Source organism: Stigmatopora nigra, chromosome 13 (genome assembly GCF_051989575.1).
Source record: "Stigmatopora nigra isolate UIUO_SnigA chromosome 13, RoL_Snig_1.1, whole genome shotgun sequence".
NCBI lineage: Eukaryota > Metazoa > Chordata > Actinopteri > Syngnathiformes > Syngnathidae > Stigmatopora > Stigmatopora nigra.
In genome coordinates, this window is record NC_135520.1 from 246087 (window position 1) to 268010 (window position 21924).

Sequence of the window (21924 nt, forward strand, 5' to 3'; positions counted from 1 at the left end):
TATCATCCCATGTGATCGCCCCCCCCCCCCCCCCCATCCTAACGTGGGTCCGCCCCTGTAAAGGCACGCTGGAGCAGCAAGCAAGTGGCGTTGCATTGAAAGCAAAAGCCTGCTCGCTTGATGACAGCCCCAGCCAAAGGCACAGCCCTCCCCCTTTCTCTCTCTCTCTTGCTCTCTTTCTCTCTTCACCTCCCTCCCATCCTCTTCTCTGTCTCTCCCGTCAAAAGTGCGCAAACGAAGCGAAAGACGCTCGCCGCTCGCAGCCCAAATCCGCATTGGCGTGCCGGTAAGTCCAATGTCATCCCATCGCATCCCATGGCATCCCATGCCATCCTGCCTGTCCTCGACAGCATCCAACCGATCAAGTCCTCGTCTCTATTTTGTTTTCTGGACGCGTTAGCCTATCCAATGCACCTCCCAGCACCCTTATGGTGCCCTTAAATCTATGTAGACGAAGTGAAAGACTGCCTTGGTACCCATGGAGACCAAGCAGTGCTTCCATTGCGGTAGCGCGCTTGCACAGGGGCGCATCTAAATCCAGACACCATTTGCTTTTTTTGAACTGACGCTGGTGCGGAATGAGGATGCTAAAGAGCGGTATCGTTCATTGCTTCCAGTCACCCATTCATTTGTCCTTTGCGAAACAGGGAGGAAGCAAGAGAGACAGAGAGAGCTTCCCGTCTCCGGCCTCCCGCCACATCGCGGGATGGGTCGGCGGCGTCCTCGCATGTCACGTCGCGTCCAGCCGTGAGCCGCGACCCCGCCGCCTTTTCGTCTGGATGGAAACATGGACGCCTTCCACCGAGGCTTTTTGACTCAACATGTCCAGGAGCTATGAGGTGGGTCAACGGCACGCCGGACCTTGTCGTTCCCCAAAAAGGTCGACGGACATTCCGGCGGAAGTATTCGCTCCCGGCTCAAACCAATTGGACTCAATATTTGAAAAGAAACGGTCGATGAATAGAGCGTATTTTTGGGGGGGCCTCGTTTGACGAAAGGTGACTGAAGTACCAGCGACTTTGGTCAAAATAGTTGGTAACACTAGGGGGAGTCTGGGGGCAACGATGCTCTTTGACTATAGCGGATAGTCTGACGCGGGGCCGGAAGAAATCCAAATGACAAGTTTGGAGCAAAGGAGATGGGCCTGCTGGATGATGTCATCCCATTGGGCCAGACTGACGGCGTTGCCACGGTGACTGCTTCCCTTCGGTCGCTCCTTGTCAAAGGCGCTTTTCTCTCGTATTCTCCACCGCTTTGAGAGCGCTTTTGAGCGAGAGGCGCTTGGCTTTGAAAGCAAAAAAAGGCGTGACCCGACCACTCACCCGACCGGGCGTGTGTCTTCCCCGGCCGGCGTGCAGCCGGCGCACTCCGTAGGGATGTTGGCGGCGGTGGAACACGGTCCCATCCTGTGCAGCGACTCCAACATCCTGTGCCTGTCGTGGAAGGGTCGCGTGCCCAAGAGCGAGAAGGACAAGCCGGTGTGCCGCCGCCGCTACTTCGAGGAGGGCTGGCTGGCCACCGGCAACGGGCGCGGCGTGGTGGGCGTCACCTTCACCTCCAGCCATTGCCGCAGGGACAGGAGCACGCCGCAGAGGATCAACTTTAACCTGAGGGGACACAACAGCGAGGTAATCAAAAGTGGACCGCGGTGGTTTTAAGCCACGACGACTAGCCCGCCTGCGAAACAGGTGGTGCTGGTGCGCTGGAACGAACCCTTCCAGAAGTTGGCCACCTGCGATATGGAGGGGGGCATTTTTGTCTGGATTCAATATGAGGGCAGATGGTCGGTGGAGCTGGTCAACGACCGAGGGGCGCAAGTAAGTCCATTGTACTCTCGTCACCGGACTGGTCACGGGAGGAGGCTGAATGGGTGGCACTCCATTGGTAGGTGAGCGACTTCACGTGGTCGCACGACGGCACGCAGGCCCTGATCGCTTACCGCGACGGCTTCGTGCTGGTGGGCTCGGTCAGCGGTCAGCGCCACTGGTCCTCCGAGATCAACCTGGAGAGCCAGATCACCTGCGGCATCTGGACGCCCGACGACCAGCAGGTGGGCGCCGAGGCTTAGGTGAGGCCCGCCGCGCCGCCACCCTGAAAGCCAACGCACGCCCCCCCCCCCCCCCGCAGGTACTGTTCGGCACGGCCGACGGCCAGGTGATCGTGATGGACTGCCACGGGCGCATGCTGGCCCACGTGCTGCTGCACGAGTCGGACGGCATCGTGGGCATGTTCTGGAACTGCCCCGACTTCCTGGTGGAGGACAGCACGGAGAGCGACACGGACACGGACGACGGCTTCTTACCGCTAGGTAGAAAGCCGGCCGCCCGCCCGCGCACAAATGTCAGCACCCACGCTTGCCAGCACCCATCCACGCTTGCCGTTTTCATCACGAGTGGGATGGCAGCTGGCGTCTTAGTCAGAGGACCTGGCGCGCCCAAATTCGGAGTGACGCGCGGGTTGGAATGACTCAGCGTAACGGCGGATCCGTGCCATGCCACGGTGTGTTCAGTGCGGCGAGCCAAGCCTTTGCTGACGGTGACCTTCTCGTCGGGGGAAATCAGCTTGATGAGCAACTACGATGACCTCTCTCCCGCCGTCATTCGCTCGGGTTTGAAAGGTAACCCCCACATTAGTAGGTAGGGCCGTTCCCATTTCAAGTCATCCGGCATTTTCAGATAGAAGGTGTTCCTTTGAGTTTGAGACTTTGTTCAAAGTGCCATGCTTTTTCCAAGCCACTGACTCTTTGGCGCCCCCCTTCTCTGGCGTGTCCAGAAGTGGAAGCGCAATGGTGCTCCCAGGGAGACCTCCTGGCCGTGGCCGGCCTGGAGCGACACGGGCCGCCCACCGACGCCGGGGTGAACAGGAACGCTCTGGTCAAGTTCTACAACGTCCAAGGGGAACACATCTACACCCTGGAAACGCCGGCTCAGGTAGCGAGACTTTTTCAGCCGGCCAATACATTTGCCTCCTGAACAACGGCGCCGTTCATTTCAGAGGCCCATCAGCACCCTGTGCTGGGGCCACCGCGACTCGCGCCTCTTCCTGGCGTGCGGCGCCGCCCTCTACGTGGTGCGCGTGGAGCACCGCGTGGCCAGCCTGCAGCTGCTGTGCCAGCAGGGCATCGCCAGCGCCCTGCGAGAGGAGAAGGACGTGGGCAAGCTCAACATGCCTTCGCTGCTCTGCTCCTACGTCACCAGCGCCTTCATCCCCACCATCAAGGTGGCAACCCGGAGCGGAGCGGAGCGGACGCTGGGCGGACCGATCCGTCTTTTATATGGATTTTATTTTCCAGCCCCCCATCCCGGACCCCAACAACATCCGAGACTTTGTCAGCTATCCCACCACGGGCAACGAACGGCTGCACTGCACCATGAAGCGGGCGGAGGAGAGTCCCGAGGCCGGCGGCCCCTGCTACACTCTCTACCTGGAGTACCTGGGGGGGCTGGTGCCCATCCTCAAAGGCCGGCGCATCAGCAAACTCCGGCCCGAGTTTGTCATCACCGATCCCAAAAGCGAAAGCAAAGCCGGTGAGACCAACGGCGACACGGACGGGAGGCTCCTTTCGGAAGCCTATTTCCCGCTAATTGCGAGCGCAGACACGCCATTGGAGCGTCGGAAAAGGTGTCCTCTCTGAGGGTCGGAAGCGGCATCCGCGGAAGTGGGACGAATGTTTTTCCCGTCCTAAAGGAAGGCAAATGGTGATTTTTCAGAGGAGGCGTGCGTCAACGGCGTGATCTCCTACGCCGACAGCTGCAACTGCTCCGACTCCAGCGACGTGGAGCTCAGCGACGAATGGGTCGGCAAGAGGTCGCCAAACTTTTCTCGGGGAAACAGGTGGACTTTGCTACAGCGCACGTCACAGCGTGAACGGAGCCCTGCCGGCACAAAAGGGAAAGACCAAAATAGAGAATAAAGTATTAATTGGAAATAGAGAATAAAGTATTAATTGGAATGTCTTGATAGAAAGCTAAAGTGTTCTCAGAATGGCGGCGTTTTCCTAGTTTGGCAAGGCTCCGTGCACCATCTTTGTCCATAGAGCAGAGCGATGAGCTCCATTATTTGTCTTCCTCAGAATGAACTTTGAAGCGCGCAAATCTCCCAAAGTGTCCCACGGCCAGCACCAGGAGGGGCACCGGTCGCCGCGCCCGCCGTCCAAGAAGCCCACGCTCGGGTCCCCCAGCCTGACGCGGAGGGACTTTTCCACGGAGGGACTGAGCGAGGTGCCGACCGCCATGTTCCTGCGCAGCCAGGACAAAAGGCTAAATGGGCGGCGTGTGGCCGTGGTGTCGCCCCCTCCGCAGCACAATTACCTGGCTCAGGTCACGTCCAACATCTGGGGGACCAAATTCAAAATCGTAGGACTGGCCTCCTTCTTGCCGGCCAACCTGGGCGCCGGTAAGGGACACGGGTCGGGCCACTCATTGGACCGGCTCACTGAATCCAATGGGTCTTTTTGCCGTGGTTTCAGTCATCTACAAGACCAGTTTGCTTCATCTGCAACCGCGGCAGATGACCATCTACCTGCCGGAGGTGCGCAAGATATCGCAGGACTTTATGAGCCTGCCCGTCTTTAACCCCAACGTGTTCAGCGAGGACGAGGACGACTTGCCAGGTTATTTAGCTTCAGAAGAGGGTGGACTAACGGGTGCAACTAACAGGGTTCTCTTTGTTTCTCTCTGTCTCTCTGCCAAGTGATGGGCTCCTCGTCCGGAGACAACCCGTCCTGCACGGTCAACATTCCCATCGCGCCCATTCACAGCCCAGCTCAGGCCATGTCTCCCACTCAGAGCATCGGCCTGGTCCAGTCTCTCCTGGCCAACCAGAACATTCAGCTGGACGTCCTGACCAACCCCGGCGGCAACGCGGCGGGGCCGGTCCCGGCCGTGGTGGTCGGAGACCGCGGCCGTGAGCGGCCCCCCGCCGCCTCCGCCGGCCCCGCCGCCGCCCCGTACCCGGTCGCGGCCAGATACCCCAACCCCGGGCAAGCCATCTTCAAGGGGCTGGAGATGGGCCCGCTGGTCCCCGGCACGCTGCCACCCCCGCCGCTGCCGCCTCCCCAGCACGTCCCGCCTCAGCCGCGGTCGCAGGCGCCCCGGCAGCCACATTGCGGGCAGCCGCTGCCGCCGCCGCCGCCACAGCAGCATCTTCATCAGCTTCAGCAGCAACGGCACCATCTCCAGCAGCTGAACTATCAACATCACCATCATTATCAACAGCACCAAGTTCAGCAGCACCCGCCAATATTGGCCAATCCCACGACGGTGGGCGGGGGACACCCGTTCCAGCAGCAAATGCAGATGCAGATGCAGCAGCAGCAGCAGATGCAACAACAGCAGCAGCAGATCCGCCAGCAGATCCAAGAGATGAGACAGCAGCAGCAACAGCTCCAACAGCAGCACCAGCAGATCCAGCAGCAGCAGCAGCAAATGCAGAGGCAGCACCAGCAGATGCAACAGCAGCTCAAGATGCAAATGACGCTGCCGCCGCCGCCGCCACCCGTCGGCTACCCCGCCATCTCGCTGCAGCAGATACACCTGCTGCCTCCGCTCCCCCTGCCGCCGCCGCCCACACCGGCCGCCGCCGCCGTCGCCGAGCAAGAGCGCGCCTCCAAGCCGAGCCTGCCCCGGACCTTGCCCCCTTCTTTCGGTAGCAGGGACGTGGACCTACAGGTGCGGAAGGTCAACCCGCCTCCCCCGTACCCGGGCACGGTGGTCTCTTCGGCCACGGAGGCGGCGGCGGCGGCGGCCCATAGCCCGGCCGCCGACGGCGACGTCCCCACGTCGGACGCCTGCCCCAAGAAGGAGGACTTTTTTCTTCAGCCGGCCGGCCCCCAGTACGCCACCACGCCCCTGGGCTACGAGAGGATCACCACCTTCGACAGCAGCGGGAACGTGGAGGAGGTGTGCCGCCCCCGCAGACGCGTGATCCGCAACCAGAACGCCTACGGCGCCCACGGTTCGGCCACGCTCAAGGTGACCTCCTCGGAGAGCAAAAAGATCCGGCTGCCCTACGGCTCGGCCACGCTGAGCCGCCTGTCGGTGCCGCGCTACTCCATCCCCAGCGGGGACCCGCCCCCTTATCCCGATCGGGGCAACCCGCTCCCGGCCACCCTGGCGCCCCCGCCGCCCAGGGCGGAGAGCGGCTCCATCCACGCCACCCTGCGCCGCGAGCGGCGTGACGTGACGCTGAAGCTTCCCGCCCCCATGGACAGCTCCAGGACGCTGCCCACCAGGGCCCGGCTCAACGTCGGCGTGGGCACCACGTACCAGCAGAGGGGGGTGCCCGCGGCCCCGTACACGTGCACCCAGTGCAGCGGCAACAACGGTGGCGGCGCTAGCGTTGGCGGCCCTAGCATTGGCGTTGGCGGCGGGGGCACATCCAGCAGCGGCATCGCGGGTGGCACGGTGGTCCGGCAGGACTTCCCCCCGGGCAAAGGAGCGCACCACAGCACCATCATCGTACACTCCAAAAGCAGCGCTTCGCAGTCCTCCTACAGCCTCCTGGGTTCGGCGGCGGCGGCGGCGGCGGCGGCGGACACGGGTCGAGACAGAAGCGTCTACGTCAACTCGGCCTTCACGGAGGACGAGACTCTGAGTCAATACTGTCCCAAGTCGGTCCGGCAGATGACGCTGGCGCCCAAGCGCCCTCCGCCTTACCAGTGGGACGCCTCGACCGCAGAGGAGTCGTGGCTGTCCCCGGACCCGAGGATGCTGTCCCCGGAGCAGAGGATGCTGGGCCAGCCGCCCCCGCCCCCGCCGCCTCAGCCGCCTCCCCCTCCCCGCAAGCCCCCTCCTCTGATGGTGGGTCAGGCGCAGCACTTGGATATGAGCCAGCTGCCCTTCATCCTGACCACCAAGCCGGCGTCGGGTCCAGGTCCCGGCGCCGGTTCCAGCACCCTGACGTTCCCGTCGGGCTACCAGATCTCCCTGTCTCCCTACCCGCTGGGCAGACCCCACTCGCAGACCCTGCAGAAGTCGTGGTCAGTGTCGCAGCGCGCCCCGGGCGAGGTGCTCCTTCCCGTCCCGTTTAAGCCGCAGGACTCCAACTTGCTTTTGTCGGCGGCGTACTCGGCCAGTCTGGCTAACCTGGCGTGCTGCTCCCTGCCCCCCATGTACCCGGGCGGCAGTTCCTGCGGCGGACTTCAACTGCACCCCGTCAACTTGTGGAACCCGTACCCTTGCCCCCCGCCGCCCCCCTCGCAAGAGCCTCCGGCGCCCCCGCTCCCCACGAAAATGCACCAGATTTCCGAGAAGCCCGCGCCGTCGCCGCCGCCCCCGAGCGCGCCGCCTCCTCCGCCGCCCCTGCCTCCCCCGCCCCCGCCGCCGCCGACGACTCCCCCCGCCGAGTCGCTCCGGGCGGCGCGCGCCTCGGAGGAGCCGGAGCCCTTCCCCTCGCCCACGTCCCCGGGCGAGAGTCCCGCCCGGCGTGAGTCGGAGCGCTTCAAGAAAAAGAGCCGCAAGAGGGCGGACGGCCGGGCGGCGGACGAGGCCAGGGCCTCGTCAGCGGCGTCCCGCAAGGACGGCCGCGCGCTGTCCGACTTCAACTCGTTGATCTCCAGCCCGCGGCCCAGCGGCAGGGAGAGGAAGAAGGCCAAGGGGGCTCGCGAGCAGCTGAACCGCGGCAAGAAGATGAGCCGGGCCGGCGACGGCGGCGGCGGCGGCGGCAACGAGTTCCAGGACAGCTCGGAGAGCGAGCCGGAGCTCTTTGTCAACGGCGACGAGCTGATCAACCAGAACCAGAGCGGCAAGAAGAGCTGGAAGAGCAGGCGCGGCCCGCGGGGGGGCGCCGGCGAGACCGAAGACGGCAAGTGCCGCAGGGCCAACGAACGGGAGGAGCGCGCTTTGGGAGGTCAGGGGGGTCAGGGGGGCAACCAGGGCTTCGTCTACGTCATGGCCAACAAGCAGCCGCTGTGGAACGAAGCCACGCAGGTCTACCAGCTGGATTTCGGAGGGCGGGTCACGCAGGAGTCGGCCAAGAACTTCCAGATCGAGCTGGACGGACGACAGGTGAGGCCAAAGCCGTCTCTGACTGCTCCTTTTCTCCTTTGCTACGCTAAAGCCATTTTCATCTCTCCCTCCCTCCCTCGCTCCCTCCACTTTTCAGGTGATGCAGTTCGGACGCATCGACGGCAACGCCTACATCCTGGATTTCCAGTACCCCTTCTCGGCGGTGCAGGCGTTCGCCGTGGCCTTGGCTAACGTGACTCAACGGCTCAAGTGATGGCTTCCGATCAATCCATGACAATTGCCAGCCACCATCTTACGCTCACAAATGCTTCAATGAATGTTTGAAAAGCTCCAAATAGATTTGTTGCGTGCACAAAGGGAAGACGGGACTTTGTGTTGTTGTCGCTTCTGATCATTTTTTCGAATGCCTCAGTCAGTGCCTGCTAACTAGCTAGCACTGACTGACTAGCAAGCCAAGTGTGTGTGTGCGCTACCAACTGCAAAATCAAAGATGAAAAGTTGCTGCTTTGCCCACGAGAGGTCATTGTCTTGTGGTGGAAATGCCCAAATGGTACAAACTGCTACAAAGTACTTTCAAAAAGAATTAGGCAAGGCTAACAAAAGTTTGGGAAGAATTTAGGCCTACGTTTCCATACATTTTCCACCGATTGGCATTTTCGATCACCGACACAGTAAAAATGGGTATTTTGCGTGCCGATCGCCGTCATTCGGCCCAAAAACAATAATTGTTCAGTGTCCATCCTGGCAGTCCCAATTTGAAGCTTGATTGAATGACTCGAAGATATTTTTAGATGAAATGTTAGATCCGGTGCTAATGTACAAAAAAAATTATGTTCTCATTATTCCTCAAAATTCCAGTACTTAATGCTGCTTTTGTGTTGTGTGCGTGTGGGGGGGGGGGGGGGGGGGGGGATGCGTGCAATCTGATCGGTCATATCGGTTTACATATATTGTCAAGTTTTTCTTTCTGGTTGAAATGTGCGAAAAAAAATATGAGAAGAGAACATAGCTTTACGTTTGACATGGACTGGGGACGAGTCAATAAATCCACAAGATTTATTCAGAACGTTTCCTATTCCACTTTGTCTTATTTAATAATATTATTTTATGTAGGTCATTTTCTATAGTTGTATTTATTTTAAGCTAACGAGTCAATTGCTTCGAAAGAAATGGGCCTTTAATTGAATCCGCCTTTCTCTTATTGTGTAAAGGCTTCGACGGAAGTGACCGCAAAGCTCTTTTCTAACTTGACTAGGAAAGCACAGCGACGCGGGCAAACGTCAAAGTGCGCGTGTTTTCGTCCTCGCTCTTGTCAAAGTTTCCTCTCTTTCTGATCGGTTGATTTTACAATCGCATCACATGGACACAGACACGCTGGGAATTGTAAACTAGGAAAGGAAAGGAAAAGAAAAGAAAATGGAGCCTCAAACGGACCTTCAGCCACAAGGTGGGTTTGCTTTTTATAGGGGGGGTCGGGGGGGGTGGGGGTCAAGGGGGCGGAATGCCGGACAAGTGACATTTGCCAGCTCCTTATTAAATCCAAAACCACGCCGGGGAATCTTCAGGTATAAAATCAAAGGGTTCTAACTCTAACTAGTAGTCGTTTGTTTAAAATAAACTCATCGCTCCGTAGCTTCAATTGGGGGGCGTTTTGGGGAAAAGGGCTACCGTACTTACCTTCATTATTAGCGTGAATAGCTGCAATTTTTGCAGTGGAAAAACACGTCTAGAATGATTTGGCGATCTTAGCAAGGTAGTGAGCGAGTTTTGGTAGTGTTTTAAAAACATGTCATATCTTTAAACGTGTGTTGTTGTTGTTTTGAATGTGGTTTCCCATAAAGAGGAGTTGCGGGCACCTCCGGCCAGATTGACAAAACAGCAGACCCTCACCTTGATATCCATGGCGTCTGTCAACTTCAGCTCCATGATCTGCTACTCCATACTGGGGCCCTTCTTTCCCATTGAGGTACGTATATTAGAGATGGGGGGACGGGGAGGACAGGACAGGGCAGGACAGGGCAGGGCAGAGCAGCCCCCCCTCCAGTCAAACAACCCCGATGGGTTTTCCGTATTTCTACAACAACACAAGATCAAATTCAGTTTCAAAACACTTTCCATTTTAGCAAATGCTAGTTTCAACATTTAAAGTCCTATTATTTGATGACTAATATGATAAAAATGACCACCACGTGACCCCACTCGGACATATTCTAAATGTGGAGTAGATTTCTAGATGGCTAATTTTCTCCTCGTGCTCAGCCAGCGGTATAAAAGACACGTGGAAGGCATTATAAAATCATCCCGTCGCTCTGCTCATTTGGGGCTGCCGCGGATGCGTGCGTGCGCGCGCGCCTGGCAGTCCGCGGCCTGAAGTTACGGCCTCGTCAAGATGCCCACTCAAGTCAAGTGCTCTCATTTAATATAATCAAAGGGAAAAAGTCAATCCTTGATTCCAAAGACTCTTACACACACACACAGACAGACAGAATGATTGTGTCCCACACAGGCGGAGAAGAAAGGGGCATCCCAGACGTTGGTGGGCGTCATTTTCGGCTGCTACGCCGTAAGCAATTTGATTGGCTCCCTGATCCTGGGCCGATATGTAAGTGGATATCTCTGCTTTTTTCTACCAACCGTCACGAGACGTGTACGATTGCATTTGAGCGAGCATCCCCAAATGCTCCTTGTGCTTGTTTTCTCTGTCCAGATTGTGCAAATTGGCGCAAAGATGATGCTGATCAGCGGACTCTTTGTGTCTTCGGGCTGCACCATTCTCTTTGGGTGACCCACCGTGGCTCTTACCACACAAAAAAAGACTTTCCTCATTTCTTTTGACAAAGCGGCGTCATCCTCCGACAGGTTGCTGGACCGGGTTCCCGCCGGCCCCGTTTTCATCGCCTCGTGTATCGTCGTGAGGTCGGTGGACGCGGTGGGCTTCGCCGCCGCCATGACTTCGTCCTTTGCCCTCTCGGCCAAAGTCTTCCCGAACAACGTGGCCACTGTCTTGGTGAGTGAGTGTGAAGGCTCCGTTGTCGAGGTCAATTGTGGCATTCTGAAGCGAAAAGTGTCTCCCATGGGATAACATTTGGCCTTCCTACGGTTGTCCATTGTCCCCAAGAATGGCATGGTCACTAATTGGACTGGATACAGACCTAGGAATGAATTGCCCCTAAAATCTTGCAAGCGGTGATGTCAACTATCTAGCCAAGAAATGTCGCTAGGAAGAATGGCCAGCCTACGTTAGTCCCGCTTGTTTGTTATCAATTAAATGCAGAGATCTCTCGTTCCTTCTAGGGAAGTTTGGAAGTGTTTACAGGTCTGGGCCTCATCCTAGGACCGCCGGTAGGGGGTTGGTTCTACCAATCTTTTGGATACGAGGTTCCCTTCATGGTGCTGGGCTGTTTCCTGCTGATCATGGTACCGCTCAACATTTACATCCTTCCCTCAATAGGTGCGTCACCTCGTGACTGGTTGTTCCCATCGACTGATGGATCACGGGTTAACCGGGCGGCTGTAATTTGTCAGAGGCGGCTTCGTCAAAGAGTTCTTTTTTGGAGCTCCTGAAGAACACTGAAATCCTCCTGCTTTGCTACGTCATCTTCACCCTGAGCTCTGGTCTGGGCTTCCTGGACGCCACGCTGTCGCTGTACGCCGTGGACCACTTCAAACTGTCCACCGGCTACGTGGGTCTGATCATGCTGGGTTTGTCCTTCCCCTATTCGCTGGGCTCCCCGCTCATGGGCTTTTTCACCGACAAATATCCCGTGAGTTGGGCCGGCCGACGGGGAGGGAGGAGGAGGAGGATTTGCCGCCAGTCTTTTTTCTGATGATTTCCCGCCAGTCTTCTTTCTGAAGCATTGCTCTTGACGTTCCAGGCCTTGAGGAGCTGGTTCATGGTGATCGGGGGCGTGGCCACGGCTGTGGGCTTCACGTTGCTGGGGCCCGTTCCTTTCCTCAACTTGTCCAGGTACTTTTTTTCCATTTGAATGAAGCTAGAGTTAGGCGTTTCCCTCAATTCTTGAACCGGGCTCCAAAAGTGCACTTGGCCAGCGTCACTCTTTCCTTTGTCCGCTGGGCCGCGAGCTCTTCATTAAGATTCAAATCTGCCGGCTAATCGGCTTGTGCCAAATCCACAATGGCCTCATTTAGTGGCGGAATGTGGAAAAACAAATTCCCGTGAAAGGAAAAGGTCGTGACATCACACTCTATAACCTTTGCGCTCTCCTTCGGTGTCCTTTTTTTGGACAAATTGTCCCGTACGTGTGACTGTGTTGACGTTCTCAGACACCTCTGGCTGCTGGTTGTCATGCTGGGAGTGATTGGCTTTTCCCTGGCCATGACCGCCATCCCCATCTTCCCAGAGGTCATCAAATGTGCCTAGTAAGGGTGTCCGCCTGCCCGCCAGCGTGCCAAAGTGGCGAGAGCGGCGTCCTCATCTCCTCTCTCCCTTCTCCGATGTAGCGACAGCGGCTACGAGGAGGGACTCAGCACGCTGGGAATGGTGTCCGGGTTGTTCGGGGCCGTGTGGTCGGCGGGGTGAGTCGCTCCGGAAAAGAATCAACGGGATGGAGCGCCGTAGTTTCAAAGCAAAAATGGCCGCTTGCTCCCGTTTTTTTTTTTTTTTTAGGATGTTCTACGGGCCCACGGCGGGTGGCTTCCTCACGCAACGTCTCAGCTTTGAGTGGGCGTCCGCCATTCAGGGGGGCTTGGCCTTCCTCGGAGTAAGTTTGCCAATCTCTAAGCCTGGGATATCATCCGTTGCGTTTTGCTGTAAAATGACTGCGTTGCCTTGTGCCATCTTCCTCAGGCTTTCCTGCTGGCGCTCTATTACGTCTCCCGTCCGTCAACGCCACCGCAAAGGTAAACAACCACCCACTGAATAAGTACTTTTATGAATAAAAATCTTTCCTTTTTATCCCCAGGCTTCCAAAGAAGAGGCATCAAAGTGAGGAAAGCTTACCACTCCTGCATGATGAATGCAATCCTTGTTAAATACTTCAGAGTCCTATATTTTCTATCAACACTACAATTCCACCTTGCCATTGATGTGTACTCCTCTGGACAACCCTTACTTGAATAACGAGTAAGTCATTGTACAGAGTTATTTTTTTTCCATTTTCCAAATAAAATGTGTACATATGTAAATGGGAAAAGAGTAAGCCTGATTCCTTTGACTTGTATACAGATAAAAAATGACTGGATTTTTTAAATGATGACAAGTGATAGGCCAATACGGGTAAAAAGTTTAATACTGCATATAAAAGCTAGCATATTTTGCAGACTACAAGTCAGACAAACTGACATGAGCAAGTGGTGGATATATTGCAAAAAGTGTGTTACAATTCCTTAACACGTGATTTTTATGATGAAATGTCAGTGGTTCATAAATACGCTACTTACTGTTTTGAAATCAGAATTTCCACCATGAGGTCATACATATCTGGTCATAAATCAACTATTTTGTTTTAAAAAATAGAAATGGTAAAAAAAGGGATTGTCTTTTAAATAAACCAGGACATAATAATAAAAAAAAAAAGAAATGTACCATCATGAGTCAAGTGGGCCTCTTGGGGAGGGGGCGGTGGCGGCTATTGGGGCGGGGCACTCCCTCGCCCAGGTCGCTCCCGCCGTCCGGGTCGGAAAAGGTGCCTTGACCCGGAGATGGCTTTTTCCCATTCTTTTTCACTTTCTTTCTCTTTTTTAATCTGCGAGAAAGGGACACAATGGAGGATGAATCATCACTGTATTCATTGAATCTTTTGCAATTGCATCATTAAAGTCAGCGCTACCATTAGTGGCAAACCCATACCTGTCAACCTCGAACCATTTGTGATCTTACCAAATTTTGTTTTCGCCCTTACATATATGTATAAATACATGGAAAATCTTACCACTTTACTTTTTTGTAAAAAATCACGAACAACAAGTGAAAATGAAAGTAAACATAAACAAGGGAACAGGAAACGGAAATCACATGGTGAAAGTGTTACAAAACGAAATGTTTATCATGATCTTTTTTTTTTAGCCAATCAGAGGCGCCGGTACATATATCACTTGGCAGACATGCGTTTCCGGGAAGAAACAATGGCGGATGGTGAAAAATGGCTAGAAAGTGCCTTAATTTATTTTTTTTTCTCAAAATCACCGTTTAGCGTACCATTTTCATGTGTACAGCGTACCAATATAAAAATGGGCTTTCAGTTGTACCAATTACGGCGAGAACGTACCAGTTGACAGGTATGCAAACCACTGTGTCACAATGGAAAAAATATATGGCTTAACCACGTTGGTAGACATTACCTGTCCATCGACGTGCGGTTCATTCATTTTTTAATGGGCAAAAACAGCCGTTTGCTTTGTTACATTGGTGTTAGAGCGGGTGGAAGGGCTTTCAACCTTGAAAGAGGAAAAGTTTTCCTCAATACTAAGTGTCTGCGTGTGCAATCAGTGAATTGGCATCAGCCGCTTGTCACAGCCCAACCCCCACTGGTTGAAGTTTGTCAGTCAGCTCGGTCGCTCGCTTCTGGACGAAGGCTCGAGTCGAAAGCTCCCCCCTCCTCTACACCCACAGTGGCCCAACCCCCGTCCATTCAACTTTTTCCACCTATGTATGTGCCTGATGCCTTAGAAAACAAAAAGCTGTCAAGAGCCAATTCGAGACTTTTTTTTGGACCTATTTCAAACGTGGGCCATCAAAGTGCAAACTTTTGACCATTTGGACTCATTTAAGAGCACCTTTGTGGAATGATATTTCACCCATTTCATTATATACACAGCTGTGTATGATGACAATAAGGGCTTTGGATTTGATATAAAGGCCTAGCATCCCATAAGACGAGGCTTTCTTTTCAAATGATTTCACAAAATGTAGCTTCTCCCAAAGAGGAAAGCTTTCCGCAATACTAAGTGTCTGCGTGTGCAATCAGTGAATTGGCATCAGCTGCTTGTCACAGCCCAACCCCCACTGGTTGAAGTTTGTCAGTCAGCTCGGTCGGTCGCCTCTGGACGAAGGCTCGAGCCGAAAGCACCCCCCTCCCCTACACCCACGACGGCCCAACCCCTGTCCATTCAACTTTTTCCACCTATGTATGTGCCTGATGCCTTAGAAAACAAAAAGCTGTCAAGAGCCAATTCGAGACTTTTTTTTTTTACCAATTTCAAACGTGGGCCATCAAAGTGTATACTTTTGACCATTTTGACTCATTTAAGAGCACCTTTGTTGAATGATATTTCACCTATTTGCTTCTAAGCAGCTGTATATGATGACAATAACGGCTCTTGATGAAATATATAAAGGTGTCGCATCCCATAAGACTAGGCTCTCTTTTCAAACGATTCCACAAAGTGTGGCTCTTCATAAACAGCAAGCTTTCCGCAATACTAAGTGTCTGCGTGTGCAATCAGTGGATTGGCGTCAGCTGCTTGTCGCGGCCCAACCCCCGTTGTGGTTCAACTGTGTGTCTGTTGGTAAGTTGGTAAACCCACAGGAGAACTTTCCCCACCCCCGTGGTTAGAAAGAGTTCGAATTAAGAAGGAACTCACTTGGCCTCGGTCAACTCTGGCTCCGTGTCCGTTAAAGCCGGCTCAGAGAGAAAGCGCAGTTCCCCAGAAGGAGTCATGGCGGTGGAAATCTGTCAATTGCACAGCAAAAAAATCAAAAAAATCAGGATCACTCGCACTGCCTCGGTGACTTTTTCAACATGTCAAATAATAAAAAATCAAAAAAATCAGGATCACTCGCACTGCCTCGGTGACTTTTTCAACATGTCAAATTCCTGTTACTCATTTTATTTATAAAAATACTTTGAAGTGCAGTATTATGGGACCATTGGATGCACCTGACCTAAACAGATCAGTCATTTGGAAAGGTCAATGGTGTGTTTATGAAGAGCAGTTTGGACAGGCACTCAATTGGACTCCAATGCAAGATCCCAAGTCAGTGTTGTTTTCTAGTTCACCCAAATGATTTCAAGATTGCGTTTGTACAACTCACCCTGGTGGGCGTCGACCTGTCCACACTTGCCAGCGGGGCCTCCTCGGCCGAGTCTCCTGCAAACCATTAATAACAACGTCCCGTGAACGCGCACAACTCGGGAGTGGAAGACGACGACGCCGAGGCGAAACGCCTGGCACGAACCCCGGACTTCAACGTAGGCCACGGGAAAATAGCCCTGGCGTCCGTCCGCCCGGCTCCCGTACCACCAGTTGTCGTTGTCCTTGTAGAGAACGCGGACGACGTCGCCGCGCCGCAGCGTCAACTCGTCCGAGCGGTTGGCTTTGTAGTCGTACAGCGTGGAAACCTGAGACGAGGGTGAGCGTCACGGGGCCGTAGAATCACGTTCAAAGTCGCCGCCGCTCCCCCGCGAGCTTACCACGGCTTGAGTGGGCTCCTTGTTACAAAGAGGCTGTGGATGACATTTGGGAAAAAAAACAAATGCCACAGACAGAGGTCAAAGGCATGTTATTTCATAAATATATGTTAGGTAAAAGTGACACGTTCCCAAACATTAACCCATTGGATTGTACTGGAATCAAGTGAACGAAGATGATGCTGACCGTCTGAAGGCCGTCAGACCACGTCCCCTTCCGATGCAGCCCCACGCCGCTGACGCCGCCCATCAGAGGGGGAAGCCAAGTGTTGGATCTTGTCTAAAAATAGAAGAAAACAATAAAATGACTTCTGTGCGTTGGATCTTGTCTAAAAATAGAAGAAAACAATAAAATGACTTCTGTGCGTTGGATCTTGTCTAAAAATAGAAGAAAACAATAAAATGACTTCTGTCTCCAATGACAAGTAGTATCTGTAACATGTGCCATTGAACTCTGATGATCCAGCCAAATAGCTTCTTGTTCTGGTTTCCCATTGGACACCATAGCAAGCTATTCAAATGGTGCGGTTAAAAGACTACAAATGACTTTTGTAGTAAGAATCAAAACAATGCTTACGGTGCCCATGTCTGAAAACAGGCTCCTTCCTGTTCCGACAAAAGAGAGAAAAGGAAAAATAATGGTCCGTGAAGAAAATCAAATCGTTTTCACCATCAAGGTTTACTTTCTGAAAGAATCCAAAAAGAATGGTACCCGCTTCAAAAGATGAGGGTCTGCCATGTGGTTCCTGCAAAAACACATGCCATGTCAACATACGAATACATGAGGCTAGAAGCTTCTACTGCATGTATATATATACTTACGAGGACGGAATCCATTTGCTCTTTGACTCGCTGCATTTTCAACGTCTGCCTGGTGGCTTGGCTCAACTGTTCCGTGGAGAACAACGCCGGCGCGTAAAGCACGTCGGGGGTGACGGACTCGGGCCTGGGCTCCTTCCTTTTGCACGATTCCGGCCGAGACGCTGTCCATCAAGAACAGACAATTGCACTTACATTGAAGTATTTCCTGTTTAAATCTTGGGCTGTACCTTTGCGGTCATGCAAGTAGACGTGCACGGGCTGACTGTCCCCGAAGGCGCAGAAGGCCACCATGTTCTCGTGAGGGTGGAAGGCCACGCCGCACAGGGGCGAGGTGTAGCTGAGCTCCGAGTAGACGGCCACCTGCTCGCCGCTCTCCGTGTTCCAGACGTAGGCCATGCCGTCCTCGCTGCCGGAGAAGATGAAGTTGCCGCACGGGGTGAAGGTGCTGCAGATCCTCTCTCTTTGATTGCTGGCCCCCGTGTACTTGATCATTGTCATGCTGTCATTTGAAAACAAAAACAAAACAAAAAAAGGCAGAAAAAGACTCGTTGGGGCCGGCAATGAGCGTCAACGTCCGACCATTTGGACTGAAATGTGACCTTACATTCTCAGATCCAAAGTCCTGAGGACGTTATCTTTGGCGTGAATGAGGAGGCTGCGACCGTTGGGATGCACCTGCAGCGTGTTGATGGGCACCCCCTTGAGGTCCGCCTCGGCGTGCACCTGCGGGGGGGGGGGGGGGGGGGGGGGGGTGTATTTGGACCACACGCCACCTTCATTCTCCGACCAGAAGCAGAGTCTCGCTCAAGTCAATACCTTCTCCACACACCAGTGACGCCAAGGCTGCGGCTCGCCGTCGCCCAGCGGGGTGTTCCACAAAACGATGGTTCCGCCGTTGTCCGCCGAGAACATCCTGCCACCTGACGGACGTGGCCACGGTTTGGGGTCAAGCCATCTGGCGGCCGGCCGGCACTTGCCGTACCGTCTGCGTCGAAGCAGATGCTGTTGACGAAGCCGGCGTGAGCCTCAAATTCGCGCAGCAGGAGGCCGTTCAAGTCGTCCACGTCCAGGCGCCACGCTCGGACCACCCGGTCGTAGCCGCCGCTGATCACCAGGTGCTCGGCCGCCGGGTGGTACCGGGCCGAGTACACGAAGGAGGGGTGCGGCAAGACCTTGCGGGCGGCGGGCAGGAAGTGTTCCGCGTCCCACTCCCTGCAAAAAAAAAAATCGCCTCGTAAAGCCCAGGCTGAGTTGAAAGTCAAGCACGAAGATCTGACCTGACGGTGCCATCGGAGGAGACGGACAAAAGACGCCTGTCGTCCGCCGACCAGCAGAGTTGGTAGACCACTTTGAGATGACCGCTGAAAGCGGCTAAAGCTTTGCCAGAGGGGATCTCAAACACTAGAAAGAGAAAGGAGACTTTTGCGGATGCCGTCCAGGTGGACACCAAAAGGCGCCACTCACCCACGACGGGGAACATATCACGGTCGGCACACGCCGCGGCCAGGAGCGTCCCGGCGTGGGAGAAGAGCAACGTCAGGCAGCCCATCTGACCTCCGCGGAAGGCCAGCATGGGCTTGTTGGGAATCCGACACGCCTGTCGGGAAAGGCGTACCGTTTCCGAGTGAAAAAATAAAAAGCTTTAGGGCAGCACGGTCATGAAATGCTTGACGTGAACCTGTCCGGGAATCCTGCTCCACGTCAACTCGGGCACGCCCTCGTCTTTGGCCACGGCCGCGGCCGTCACGTCCACGTGGTCCCGAAGCTGGCCGTAGGACGTGCTGCCTCGCTCCTCCTGCAGCGCCATCATGGAACGAATGCTTGGGTCCACCTGAATAGATTTTGCAACAATGACAACATCATCCACTTTCGGCGTTGCCATCTTTCCACGGCTTGATCCCATTTTTCCAAAAACCAGCCAGGGTTTTTCATTTTAGTGGCATGCCAGGCTGGCCGTCTTTTAAAGATTGATGATTTGATTGAGCTCTAAAAACATCACTTACACGCTGAGGTAGCTTGATGCCTTTGACGGTGACGTAGAGGGTGGACGCATATTTGACGCGGGGGTAATATCGCCACCACTCCACCACCTCGATGGTGCGGGGCTTTCTCTTGGCCCACGGGATGGGGACAAAGAGCTGCAGGCGGACTTTACTGCCGGTGTTCAGCACGCCGTTGGCACCCACTGGCTAAAAGTCACAAAAGATACAAATGTACTCCCAGTGGGCGGGTTTTTTTTCCCGGATATTCCGGTCAAAAAAAAAGAAACCTTTAGGAAGGCCCACGCAATTTTTCGGAATCCTCGCTCGTGTACGGCGCCGTCCAGGTTGGCTTTGGCCTCCTCCATGCTTAGAAAGTCCAGGATCTTAAACCAAGGAACAGATTTTTTTTTTTTTTAAAAAGGCACTGGATTACCGAGCACCGTTAAAGTGGCTCACCTCGAAATAAAGAATAACTTTGGGGCTTTCGAGTTCCCGCCCGACAAAGTGGGAGAAGGGCTCGTTGAAGATGATCTGCTCCTTCCACTCGGGGATGACCGATTTGTTCTTCTTGAAGTCGAACGGCTGGCTCATGATGGGCAGGATGTGATCCACGTTGTCTCGCTCGTAAAAAGACGACACGGGACGATGGCTGCGGCGCAAACATACGAGCTGGCGGGCTGCTCCGTGGCCGTGGAAGTGGGCTCCTTCTTTGGACGGCGGGAGCCTTTCTCACCTGTCTCTCTTCTTAACGTACTGTCCCGTCAGGTCATCCACCACGTGGACCTTCACCATGGGATGGGAGATGCGCACGTCCGTCTTGAGGCCGTCCGTTCGGTGCACGTAAACCCCCAGCACCAGGCCCTCGTTTTCGTCGCCATCCGCCGGCTTCTTGGCCGCCGCGTTGCTCCATTCTGCCGCTGGACGAAAATATCAGGAACACAATTGGCTTGCATTTAAAAAAAAAAAAATCCAGTTTTAGTACCATTGATGGCAATATATATTCAATCTTTTATGTCCAGTTCAAATGAATAACTTCCCATTGTTTTCACAATATGAGCTGTAATAAAATGTCGGATGAATACATACATTTACTTGACTTTTTCTTCTTTTTCTTCTTCCCGTCCCGAGTGCCATTTTCCACAGTGTCATTCTGGTCACGGCAACTGTTTGGGAGAAGAACAATTGATCACATCCGTGGGAAATATCATGAGATCAACCTTAACCAAACTGAAAAAATGTACCCGATATCTGAATCTGCCGTGGCAGAGTTCCCATTCTCAGCTTTCTTCCTCCCTAAATCCTCACTCGCTGGTGACTTATCATCTGGCGCAATCTGCTGTTGGTACTCCTGCAGCAGCTGGTCACCGTCCATGTCGCCGTCCCTGTCGCCATCCCTGTCGCCATCCCTGTCGCCATCCCTGTCGCCGTCCCTGTCGCCATCCTTGTCGTCTTGGTTGTCATCTTTCCGTTTTGCCTTCTTGCTGGTGCGTCTGGCATCCGAGCCGCCGCTTTCCCCGGGCAGAGGCCGGCTGGGAAGCTTTCTCTGGGACTTGAACGCAGGAGCTGGAGCCTCCTCATGGTGTGCTCCGTTGTTGATTTTTGCAGCAGATTCTTCCTCACTGCCGTCGTCGGTCCCGTCTTCTTTCTTCGGACGGCGTTGCTTGAGAGTCTGGAGCTGAAAAGGACAAGACATTCAGACCTTTTTGTACGGCAAGCTGTCACGACAAGAAAAAAAAAATCAGACTTACCTCAAAGCTATCTTTACGTTGAGTGTTTTTCTTCTTCAACTTGTCCTTATTCGGCCCATCGGACGTCTTGCTTAATCCATCCTGGGTTTTTTTCCAGGTACTCTCACCTTTAATGTAAATTCAGCACACAAAAAGGTCACCAACGACTTGCCCAGACACCCTAGTGGCCTAGTCCATGTATTCGACATTCCAACGTCCATTTCTAGGTCAACAATATTATAGCCTGCATCCAATTTCCCTCACGTGACATCTTTTTGACTGACACTCCACATATTCAAACAGGTGAGGGTTAATATCCGTATATGAGCGATTCAAGCTCTTTCTTATGAACCCAAATGGTTCATAGGTCAAATAAGATGTAAGCGTTGTTGCCTGGATATACTTTTGGAGTGTCAAAGCTTTTGAAAAGTGCGACGTAACGAGAACATGTACCATATAAAATACGCCGCAGTTAGACTGCCAATATTTTGGCTTGCCCCTGCTAGAAAAGAAATCTCTTACCTGTAGGCATCACCGTGGACTGTCATTTAGCTCGCTATGTTAGCGTGCTAGCCTTGGCAGCGGGGCTTGGACGACGTCATACGTCAAAAGATAGCCAATTTTGGCGGGCAAACGAACCCCTGGTGAACTCTGACGCAGACGACTTCCGGTCAAATGTTTACCATTTGATGACTTCCGGTCGAATATTTACCATTTATACTAAGATAACGAACTAGAAGACGCGTCGGGCAGGTGTATGTAGCGGTCCGTACCAACGGAGTAAGTCATTCTGAGGTTCAGTGGAAATCAATCACTGCACCTTGTATGTAACGCGAATGTTTAGGACGCGTGTTATTTCGGCACACCTTAAGGGCGTTCGGCTTATTCCACCTACAAACACTTCGGCGACATTTCGTCAGCGTAGCTTTCCGGTACTTTTCCCGGTCTCCGTTTGGTTTATTCGCAGAAAAGTGGCGTGAGCAGAGAAGATAAACAATCCGGCGTTGACATGGCTGCTCTCTTCTTCGCTCGCGTCCTCTTTCTTGTACGACTGCCC

The 21924-nt window shown here is 54.0% G+C and overlaps 3 protein-coding genes across 4 annotated transcripts; 2 read left to right on the forward strand and 1 right to left on the reverse strand.

Moving 5' to 3' along the window:
• The first annotated feature begins 106 nt into the window (after window positions 1-106).
• LOC144206444 (tubby-related protein 4-like) lies at window positions 107-8854 on the forward strand. Of its 2 annotated transcripts, XM_077731440.1 has the most exons (16): window positions 107-286; window positions 648-839; window positions 1359-1628; window positions 1689-1817; window positions 1889-2050; window positions 2128-2308; window positions 2510-2617; window positions 2773-2930; window positions 2995-3219; window positions 3293-3527; window positions 3711-3834; window positions 4073-4220; window positions 4302-4395; window positions 4469-4612; window positions 4693-8006; window positions 8104-8854. In XM_077731440.1, exons 2-16 carry the CDS (start codon window positions 822-824, stop codon window positions 8218-8220), a joined length of 5427 nt encoding a protein of 1808 aa, XP_077587566.1. In that variant the 5' UTR covers window positions 107-286; window positions 648-821; the 3' UTR covers window positions 8221-8854. The 2 variants fall into 2 exon arrangements, with proteins under 2 accessions (XP_077587566.1, XP_077587565.1); XM_077731439.1 differs by having other exon boundaries at window positions 4073-4395.
• A 342-nt stretch (window positions 8855-9196) lies between these two features.
• On the forward strand, window positions 9197-13114 carry slc18b1 (solute carrier family 18 member B1). The gene is made up of 13 exons (XM_077731450.1): window positions 9197-9414; window positions 9809-9933; window positions 10474-10569; window positions 10675-10748; window positions 10827-10974; window positions 11262-11418; window positions 11493-11731; window positions 11843-11934; window positions 12252-12347; window positions 12429-12503; window positions 12595-12688; window positions 12775-12827; window positions 12890-13114. Exons 1-13 carry the CDS (start codon window positions 9384-9386, stop codon window positions 12957-12959), a joined length of 1350 nt encoding a protein of 449 aa, XP_077587576.1. The 5' UTR covers window positions 9197-9383; the 3' UTR covers window positions 12960-13114.
• An 84-nt stretch (window positions 13115-13198) lies between these two features.
• Window positions 13199-21896, reverse strand: ahi1 (Abelson helper integration site 1). The gene is made up of 24 exons (XM_077731721.1): window positions 21390-21896; window positions 20889-20995; window positions 20382-20815; window positions 20227-20303; window positions 19874-20057; window positions 19597-19789; window positions 19428-19523; window positions 19162-19347; window positions 18837-18989; window positions 18623-18755; window positions 18436-18559; window positions 18141-18370; window positions 17975-18078; window positions 17763-17881; window positions 17386-17657; window positions 17159-17319; window positions 17049-17082; window positions 16914-16942; window positions 16524-16616; window positions 16340-16372; window positions 16105-16267; window positions 15961-16016; window positions 15510-15598; window positions 13199-13672 (listed from the first exon to the last, which is right to left on the reverse strand). The coding sequence occupies exons 1-24, from the start codon at window positions 21397-21399 to the stop codon at window positions 13522-13524; spliced, it is 3231 nt and encodes a 1076-aa protein (XP_077587847.1). The 5' UTR covers window positions 21400-21896; the 3' UTR covers window positions 13199-13521.
• Window positions 21897-21924: the final 28 nt, after the last annotated feature.

Excerpts from the sequence above, each read along its gene's own strand:
- LOC144206444 (XM_077731439.1), top strand. Across the intron at positions 2,618-2,772 it reads CATTCGCTCGGGTTTGAAAG|AAGTGGAAGCGCAATGGTGC; the intron begins GTAACCCCCACA and ends TGGCGTGTCCAG. Across the intron at positions 3,220-3,292 it reads CCTTCATCCCCACCATCAAG|CCCCCCATCCCGGACCCCAA; the intron begins GTGGCAACCCGG and ends TTTATTTTCCAG.
- slc18b1 (XM_077731450.1), top strand. The coding sequence starts at position 9,384 with ATGGAGCCTCAAACGGACCTTCAGCCACAAG. Across the intron at positions 10,749-10,826 it reads GGCTGCACCATTCTCTTTGG|GTTGCTGGACCGGGTTCCCG; the intron begins GTGACCCACCGT and ends ATCCTCCGACAG. Across the intron at positions 11,419-11,492 it reads TTACATCCTTCCCTCAATAG|AGGCGGCTTCGTCAAAGAGT; the intron begins GTGCGTCACCTC and ends GTAATTTGTCAG.
- ahi1 (XM_077731721.1), bottom strand. Across the intron at positions 20,304-20,381 it reads ACGGCAGATTCAGATATCGG|TTGCCGTGACCAGAATGACA; the intron begins GTACATTTTTTC and ends TCTCCCAAACAG. Across the intron at positions 16,017-16,104 it reads GGCCTACGTTGAAGTCCGGG|GAGACTCGGCCGAGGAGGCC; the intron begins GTTCGTGCCAGG and ends AATGGTTTGCAG.